The 10,516-nt window shown below is 27.9% G+C and overlaps 1 protein-coding gene across 1 annotated transcript in view; it reads right to left on the bottom strand.

The window, feature by feature from the left end:
• LOC113374607 (potassium voltage-gated channel protein Shaker-like) overlaps positions 1–9,584 on the bottom strand; it is a gene marked incomplete at its 3' end in the record, with an annotated part of 102,665 nt that extends 93,081 nt beyond the window's left edge. The window contains exons 1-2 of the mRNA XM_026614584.1: positions 9,486–9,584; positions 9,361–9,367 (exon numbers count right to left, since the gene is read on the bottom strand). Of these exons, the coding sequence (XP_026470369.1) occupies positions 9,361–9,367; positions 9,486–9,584 (106 nt within the window). The remainder of the gene's footprint in view (positions 1–9,360; positions 9,368–9,485) is intronic.
• Positions 9,585–10,516: the final 932 nt, after the last annotated feature.

The raw sequence follows: 10,516 nt of genomic DNA, 5'->3' as shown, positions 1-10,516 counted from the left end.
TAAATTTAATTAATTTAACGTTATTTCAATATTATGTATATATTACAAATATAAATCAAAATATATCAATATTATATTAGTTTTCATTGCTCAAGGAAACACCACATATTTGACACAAAAAATCAAGATGAAATACACAATAATAACGAAATTTCAAAAATATTTAACATATATTTAAAAACATTGTAGATTTTATCACGATTTTATCGTCGGAGCACAACACACATTTTTTATCAATGGAGAGCACAAAATAAAAACCTGTAGGCAAATGAATTTACTTTCTAATTAATCATAACATTTTTCAAATATTGTTTTTCCAATGTTTGCCCTCATCAATAAATTACGTATAATTTGAGTAAATGTTGTAAGCGTAATCAGAAAGTAAACATGTTTATTATTTTTTATAAATTATTTAAATTAAATTGTACTTTTTCCATGCATTTCCAAAATTTTTTAATATTTTTAAAACGAAATATACATAAAACCCAGCTTCGGACAATATCGGGACAATATTGGTAATATGGGCGCAATATTTAAATATTGCGCCACGTTTTAGCCACGATCTGGCCACGAGTCCTTTCTGCTGGAGTAAAGTTTCATAACCTATTTCTTAATTATTTTTGCCATATCGATTCTATATCTATGTACTTGTTCTTGAGAAAAAAATCGATGATGAAACGTAACTAATAAATATGAAAAAATATTTAAATAAGTAAAAAACGTTTTGTGTTTTGTAGATATTTAATTACGATTTTGGAAAATAGATACCTTTCATCATCAGGATTTTTTGCCAAAAATAATTTTTTTATATAGACTAACACTATTAGTGACCAAGAACACTGAATATGAAAATATTAAATTAAAAAAAAAGCCTACTATTTTGTTTACATAAAAAATTGTTTTTGACAGAAAAAACCTGATGATGGAACGTATCTAGTTCCGAGACGTTGTAATTATAAACATCTACAAAAAACAAATTGTTTTTTATTTATTGGATTTATTGTTCGGAAATATATATATATATATATATATATATATATATATATATATATATATATATATATATATATATATATATAATCTATTATATAAATGTGCATGTTTATATATAAATGAAAACCTATTTTTATAAACACATCATCATCATTTTTTTTCGATTCAAGTTCGTTTCCGCAGTGACCTTGTATGCGGAAACATTCTTCAAATCATCAAACCGGGAACGACTGCCGATTCTAGGTCAGAGTCGCCTCAGCCGACTGCCGGCGAGAAGGCTATGGGCGTGTTCGCGTTCGCACGATGCGGCAGATTTTCACAAGTTCTAAATTTAAAATTATATTCGCTCGTTAATTTAACAACAACTGACTAAGATTTAGAAAACACGCTCAATGTGCTACCGTTGTTTTCGGTTATGTGTCAATAAAAATTTTAGATTAATTAACTGACGATGGTAAGAGGAAATGTTTAGCGCTGCAACCGGATAAACCAAATATATTGTCTTTGTTGGAAGATGTAATGATAGATATATTAGTTTTATTGTTGATAGTGCAATGCTTGAGAGCGTCACTTTTTGAAGAAAAATTTTTTTAGGCGCGACTAGGGTGTGGATCCGTACAAATGCAACGGAAGTGCGTTACGGCAGATAAAACTCTATAAGATAAGAGTCGAGTGCCAATGATATATTCATCAATGATGATTCATCATTCGCTTATGTCGATTGTGATTAGTCGTCGTGTATGTGAATAGAGATCTGTCGTTGTTTGCGTAACGGCATCAACGTTGTATGCGTACCGATATCAACAAGGAAATCGGCATAGATAAATAAACATTTTAAAGTTACATCTTAGTACAAATCTTGATTTAACGAAAAATGCCTGAATCAGAAAAATATTTTACCCTGTTCCTTGAAAATAATAAAACAAATTAAACATTTGTGCCGTGAACTAAACGCAAGTTTATTGATTAGAAATTATTTCTATATTATTCGTAGTTTCTATAAATCTTTGAAGTTATTAAAATGGAAAATATTTTTAGCCAAGGCAGATATTACAGCTGTCCAAAGAATGAGATTATATCGCCAGCAAAAAAGTAAAAAAAATAGAAGCAGTCAATGAATGTATGTTAATTTTAATTACATGAAGTTCTTCAAACACAATTACATGATGAGTGAAGTTGCAAAAACAATATTTGTTTAGGCGTTGTTTAACATAATCCACTGTGTGAACGAATATTATAGAATTTATTAATCAGCAAATACTTCATGCCTCTAATGAAAGTTCATTTCTAAATGCTAATTACAATGACAAACCGATCATATCATATTTGAAGTATGACTTTAATTACATTATTATTATGAATAGACATAGCTATGTTATGAATCTATATTTGTATGAATTGGTATTCTTGAGCTGTCAAGAATCTATGTATCTGCTGTTTGAACATGACATTCACACTTAAAACCTAACTTCACGTATGTGTTATCAAGACATCTAACGGATGCACTTACGATAAAATAGTTACTTGACGGGTGTGTGTTTTGTGGGTTAGATTTTATGTGTAAATTACTTGATCGCACAGCAATCACTTTTTCACAGTTTGTTATTACTAATTCATACAAAAAAAGATCGGTAACAAAGCATTACCATAACATACCTTCATTATTTTTAGGGTTTCAATAATCTATATCATTTTTTTATTAAAATAATTGAAAACCCACAAAGAATAAGTACTGAATCCACATCTATATGAATTTATGTTGCCTAATTGATATTTTTATACACATACACATTATACATATTTATTTAGTTAAATTATTTTTAATTCGAAAGTATATATTTCAATAAATATGATGATTACAACATAATGGTGGATTGGTACATAAGTCTTTGCCCTTGGGTATTATACTTCATCATTACATATTTTAGATAAATATTTCGAATAATAAATTTTCAAATTCTAATACCAGAAAGTAAAAATGATACAATTTTTGAAAAAATATTTTGAGAATGTTGTAGTTAGACTACATAATTCAATATAAACAACTTTTAAATAGAATGATTTTTTTCCACAAACATTAAAATTCGATATTTCAATAAATCATTTCGTGGCTCAGTAAGAAAAGTGTATTAGTGTTATAGCATTAAAATATATTGACAATAAAATAAATGTATATCAATGTGAATTTTGTTTTTAATTTGTGAAGATTCTACAGACTAAGGAAAGACACAAACTAAAGATTAAAGTCGTTTTTAATGAAAAAAAACGTCTTTGTACACATAACGTGCAATGTTTACTTATACAGAAATTATATATATATATATATATATATATATATATATATATATTCAATAGATAAGTCCTGGATTTTTTCAATATATTGATTGTTTCTTTTCCGAACAGTAAAATGATTACAGGTAAATAATTTTTGCTTCTCAATTTTATATAAAACCTTTTTTAGTTAAGTCTTATTACTCTTTACCCCGGTACATAATCCATTCCTTTATAAAAATTTTTTGCTAATTAATCTGTATTGACCATCGTTAATTAATGTTAATCAATATTTTTAAAAAACATTGTATTTGACAGAATAAACCTGATGATGGAACGTACCTAGTTCCGAAACGTCGTTATTAAACATCTTCAAAAAACAAATTGTTTTTTATTATTGGATTTACTGTTCGGAAAAGAAACAATCAATATATATATATATATATATATATATATATATATATATATAAAGTTTCCAATTTAAATTCTGATCATGTTATATAAATTTATAAATTTTCGGAGAGCAAATATTTAGACAAAGCTGCCCACTTATTTGTATGACTAATTGTGATTTTTCGTTTATGATTCATTGTAAACTTACGAAGAATTGAAAAATATATGTACTCATAAATTAAATACCAGAATGCTTTTCTTGAAATATTATTATTCATACCTGGTACACGTGAATTGTGATGTTTAAAAATTACAGGGACGCATTAGGTTCTAAATAAACATTTATGAATATTCTTGTTTGGTTGTAGCATTTTATTTTACTTTATTTATGTTATTTTCTATTCCACCTTAAAATCATTTTCTTTAAATATTAAAGGTATTATTGAATGCGGATACAATTTTTTGTCGACGATTTCGAAGGCACCGATTAACAGATTTGAATAATTCAAAAAGCATAATAAATAATAGAATGTCAACCCCTTATTTATATTATACAATATGCCACAACAGAACTAAAATCTTTTGGAGATATAAGTTTAGACTAAAATGGAGGAAAGTGTACAAAAAAATCCTGCACTAACTAAACAATTTAAATAAAGTTCAGGGCTTATAATCATGGTATGTTTCAATGTCGATTAGGAATAGGAATATAAAATTTTCACTATCAAAATCAAAAGTAGCAGGAACAACCTGGTTCAAAAGTACTACAGAGAATAGGAACTTTGTATCAACTATATCAAGAATGAGATTTGGACACACGTTGTCTAAAAACTATCTTTGGAGGATAGAAATACTACAAAATTTTATGTGCCAATATCTAGAAGAACCAGAAATATTAGACCATATCTTCTGAGAATTCAAAGGCAAAGACAAAAACAAAGGCAAACAATTAATTTATCATAAGCTGCAGGAAAAAGTACCTAATGTTTTTCCAGTAAATTTGCAAATCTAGCAACAATATTGATATATACAAAATTATCTATAACGTCATTTATAATAATGAGATAAACTTATAAACACATGGAATGTACATAAAATTATATAAATATGCAAAAGCTGACCAAATGATATGATGATCCATAGCCACATAAAATAAATAAAAAAAGCCTTGATGAAATGTAACAAAATGTTATAGCCCTGCTACAAGAAAAAACATTAAAGACCAAAGAACTCTTAAAACTCATATGTTTAATCACTTCTTTGCTTAGTTATAATAAATTTTATTTATCAGCAGTATCTCATGTTTATAAAGTTATTACTATACGGTTATCGTATATGGTATGATATAGATAACCTGATGCGTTTATCTGAAGCAATTATATTTTACGATTATATATATATATATATATATATATATATATATATATATGCTATTTATTTCAAACACTAAATTTCATCTATATTTTCTAATAAATTCGATCCTGTTTTCGGAGCATGTTTACCGAATGTGTCACAGCGAGCTGTCCGTTGGACTTTCAAACACAATGAAAATGATTTCATAACATATTCAAAATAATTATATATACACACATTTAAAATTCATACGAGAAACATATGTGCTCTTGATGGATTTATGCGTAAATAGAACATAGTTCAAAATTTATTACTCGTTCAGGAGTTAGTTGAATGGATAGACAAGGACTATAGATGATTGGTTGTGATGTACGTAAAAAAACATTTCAAAAATTTTTATTTTGCCAAACTCGATATATGACTAAATTTGGATGAATAATGAATAATATGGATTGTAAAATGTTTTTTTTTTAATAATGCTTGTTGAACAACAATTGGAACTTAGCAGTTCTGATAAACCTTTTCCCTAATAGCGTCGCTTTTTTAGAAGATAACCCAATGATTGTCCTAACTATATTTGATACATTATTTACATAATTATATTTCTAATATACTTCTGATAAATTTTTAATTAGGTGGAAAAATATCAGAGAATGTCTCATTTTTATTCCTATTTCTATTCCTAACTATATTCCTAATCCTATTCCTATTCCTAACTATATTTGATACATTAATCATATTGATATATTTTAAATACACTTTTAATATATTTTTAATTCGTTGCAAAAATGTCAGGAAATGTCGCTTTTCCCTTGTGGACATATTAAGCTCTATATTTTCAAGTAAAAACTGATATCATTGCCGCTTGATATCAGACTATCCAAGGTGTGGGTATTTGTATCCATAGTTTTTTTTTAAATATAAATTTCGAAAAAGAAAATATATTTTTGTTAAAGACGAACCCGTTCACTATACGAATACAGATCTATCTACACTTTTATGATTTTTAGTGATTTGTATTGTATTTTGCTTATATAATTATTAACATTGATATAGGTTAATCAATATGTCAAAATATAAATAATTAATTTTTTAAATAATATTTGTTATTTTATTTATTCATAAGCCGTGATCAATAATAGCAAATATTGCTTCAGATTTCTGTAAAATTCATTCATAATTCCAAATTATTTTATACTCTATCCAAAGATAAAATAAAATTTCAGGAAAGAAACAAATATAAAATTAAATTACAGAATTGTGTAATATAAGAAATGTGGGCCTAATACTTGAAGTAAATAATAATAATAATAATAATAAACTAAATATTATATTATTATACTGAATAATATTAAACTTAAAATCATCATCTTTTATTTTTGTTTTTCTAAAAATAATTTAGTTTTCTGATAGACAATTTGTTTGTATATTTACATACTTAAGCCGACCAAACACCTTCTGGAAGTTGATTTACCAAAGTTTGTGTTAAAAAGTTAATTGATTCCAATAAATTTTTGGTTGGTAGAAGAATTTTTCATATTTCTCTTTATTAATATAAAGCATGTATAAATCCTATGAATTTTAGCCTTAAAAAAATAATATCATCTGCAGAAATGTATTGACAATACTCCAATGCCAGAACTATTTTGCAAAATTTCGATCCAGTTTTTATGATTTCGAACATGCACCACGTTCTGGATTTGTAAAGTGAAATGAAAATGTTCCATTTATAAAATTTCATTTTTTTAACTAAAATTATATATTTAACTAATTATTTGATTATAATTCTATGTATTTTTTACTATTCAATTTGCTGGTAAATATGTTGAACTGATTTAAGAAAACATACGATGCTTTTCAAAAAACTTTTTTACATACAAACTTTCTGCGCAAAATTCTAAAACATGAATATTCATGTGGCTTAAATGTAAAGCAAAAGAGTACAATTAAATTCTCTATTAAAAGATAAAATAAAATTTCATAAAAGAAAGAAAAATTAAATTATATTTTAGTGTCGTGTGATATAAAAAATATGGTTTTAAATATAAATAAACAAGCATTTAAGGACTTTATTTATAATTTCTCTTTTTCTTGAGCGTTTTGTATATTTATATAAACAATTAGTGAACGAGTTCGTCTTTCCATTAAATATTTTTTGAAGAAAAAACATTCTAAAACATTTGCGAACATTTGCCATTGAAGAAGTCAGTTTTATTTTGATCACCAGAAAATATGTGTAATGTGACTCTACTTGATGAAAAAATGAACAAAATACAATGAATATAGTGATTGTCTTTTTTTTATTATTTAGCAAAAATCTGCATATTTATATAAGTATTCAAAAAACGAGTGTGTCTATCTAATATTTTAACGGAATGTTCTACTAATTACATGAGACTTGAAGACTCTATTAATTTTTATTCGAAAGAAGAAATTTATATTAGATTTATTCAGGTTGAAACAGACCAAAAAATGGACAAAATAATAATTTGTCTCAGCTTTTTGGTCATGTCATAGATTTCGTTTTCAAATTCTTTAAGCTTTATTTTAAATCTGCTCATTTATGTACAGCAATAAATCGACAACTGCGCATTGTCATCAAATATTTTCTGGAAAAACATTATAAATTCTTTAAAAATTTAAATTTAAGTCACTATTTCATTTTGCTTAGCAGATAATATTTGCAAAAAACCTCCACATAATGACACAGACCACAAAATCAACAAATCGATAAATATAGTAATATTTTCCATCCTTTTAGTTGCAATGTCACACATATTTTTCATTTCTTAACCATATATTAAATATTTGTCTATTTATATGAGCAATCAGTAGACGAGTTTCCATCAGATATATTTTTTGAAAAAAAATCTAAATGCATTTACCAACAAAATTATAGTATCTGTTTTTTATTTTGATCAGCAGATTATATCTGCAATGGACTTTCATATAATAAAACTAACCGGAAAAAATGAACAAAAAGATAAATCTAGCGGTCTTGTCCAAGGTTTTTAGGTTATGAAACCACAAATGTATCAAACAAGTTTGTGGTTTCAGATATTTTAGAAGAATGTGTTCAAAATTAGCACCTGACAGCTTTATCAAGAGTATTAGACAAAAAAATATGGATTATTTTTTGTACCATCGGTGACAAAATTTAATTCCAATAGATAAAAAATAGACAAGTCTAGTAGCATTTGCATTAAAAATGTTTTCCACATAACTTATTTAGACAAATTTTGGGATGACATTGAAATGTTATGTTACGGATTTGTAATTGTATGAGTTAGTGGTCACCAACTGTCAAAAAGCTATGTCAAATGTACTTCTTAAACATAACCTGTAAAAGGCACAAATAATAGTCTTATCATAAGTGCAACTTTCTGATGTCACCAATGATCAACATCACTTTGACGAAGTCTGACCAAAGGTTCTGACATTTGAGCCAATTGGAGGTTAGGTTTTATGTGCAAAACAGCAAAGACGCAGTTTTCAGACATTTGATGACTACCAACTCATACGACTATAGATCCGTAACATAACATTTCTATGGTATCCCAGAATTAGTCCTTAAATCTATTTATAAAAGTTCTAAAGGTATGTCAAATCTACTTCTAAAACTTAACCTCTAAAAGGCACAATTAATAATCTTAGCATAGGTGCACCTTTCTGATGTCACCAATGATCAACATCACATTGGTGAAGTCAGACCAAAGGTAAAATTCTGACGTTTGAGCTAATTGGAGGTTAGGGTTTATATGTAAAGTAGCAAAAGCACAGCTTTTAGACAGTAGGTGACTACCAACTCATACGCATACGATTATAGACCCGTAACATAACATTTCTATATTATCTAAGAATTAGTCTATCCAGATAATAATCTTATCATAATATCTTTTTGATGCCACCAATGATCAACATCACATTGGTGAAGTCTGACAAAAGGTAAATTTCTGACATTTGAGCCAATTGGAGGTTAGGTTTTATGTGCGAAACAGCGAATACACAGCTTTTCGACAGTTGGTGACTACCAACTCACACGATTATAGACCCGTAACATAGCATTTCTATATAATCCAAAAATTAGTCCCGAAATCTATTTATAAAAGTTCTAAAGCTATGTCAAACCTACATCTAAAACCTAACCTCCAAAAAGGCTCAATTAACGATCTTATCATAAGTGCAACTGTTTGATGTCGCCAATGATCATTATCACATTGGTCCAAATTTAACCCTTTCCACTCGCGAATTTCGAGATTAATATGAATTTTGGCGCCGGAGCGGCGGCATCCGACTGAAAGGGGTTTAAATTCTGACATTTGAGCCAATTGGAGGTTAGGTTTTATGTACGAAACATCTAAAACACAGTTTTTTTACAGTTGATATACGATTATAGACCCACACTTTATATTTGTATGTTATCTGAGAATTATTCCCAAAATCTATTTCTAAATTTCTAAATCCTTTCTAATTACCTGTCTGTCCTCGTCCTCTGGTCGCCCCCATGGGCTAGTAAAGGGGGCGGCGGGGGGCAGAGCTCCTGCCTCGGCTTGAGGACAGGCGTCAGCCCCCATTTCTCGATAAACTCTATGCGGGAAATGATTGAAGCTAACACCGCACTCCACTCTAGTGCGGGGTTCCTTCTAGCGGAGCACCCCGCTACGCTACTTCGAGGACCCCCTTGGCAGCATTATTCACTTTTCGGCCAATGACGTTCCGCATTTTCGGGGGGCTATTGGACTCCTGAATTTTTAATTTGGTTTTGAAGATCGATGGACAGTCATATCTTGGATGAGGATTGAAGATTGATTTGGTGTTTTGTGAAGATATTTTTGATTTTGTTGTTTTGATGTCTTTAGTAAATACCTAGTTTAGAGGGATTTTAGAGTTCTTCCTCATAATTTTTTAAATTGGAATTGGAAATGTGATCAAATACAGTAGATTTCCAAATTTTAAATAATAATAAAAAATAGCTGAAAATCAGTTTAATTTTTAGATTCTATAATCCCAGTTGTAATTTTGATATTTCTATTTCTTCCTATAATACTGATTCCACAAACTTTCTATGTTCCAGCAACATACTTTATAGTAATTTAGAATAGTTGTTTCTCAAGAAACGTAAAATTTTCTGATTCTCCAAAGGCAATTCATTCTCCATCAGTTTGCCAAATTGGTGTTCTATTATTCTTACTCTTTAACATCAAATTTTTAAAAATGTTTGGAAAAATCTTGTAGCTGAAGCAGGTTTCAATCTCTATCTACTATTTCCTGAGTACTATAAATTTCGGTGGATTTTACATAAATTTTTTGTCCACATTTACTATCCAACATTGTTTACCATCAATAGAATGGATTCGTTAGTTTATTATCAGCTACGATTCATAATATTTCTAATTTTTTATTAAATTGTATTAAGAATTTTTTGGTAATATAATTTTGTACGTATCTCTTCGCTTTTACAATTCGTAAGACATCAAAATTTTGTTTTGGTTAACACAATTTTGTT

The sequence above is a fragment of the Ctenocephalides felis genome, unplaced genomic scaffold (assembly GCF_003426905.1).
Source record: "Ctenocephalides felis isolate EL2017-DRISC unplaced genomic scaffold, ASM342690v1 CF-g0.4_SCAFFOLD_01886, whole genome shotgun sequence".
Lineage (NCBI taxonomy): Eukaryota > Metazoa > Arthropoda > Insecta > Siphonaptera > Pulicidae > Ctenocephalides > Ctenocephalides felis.
The sequence above is the reverse complement of the archived record's forward strand: the minus strand, read 5'-3'. Positions and strand labels throughout refer to the sequence as shown.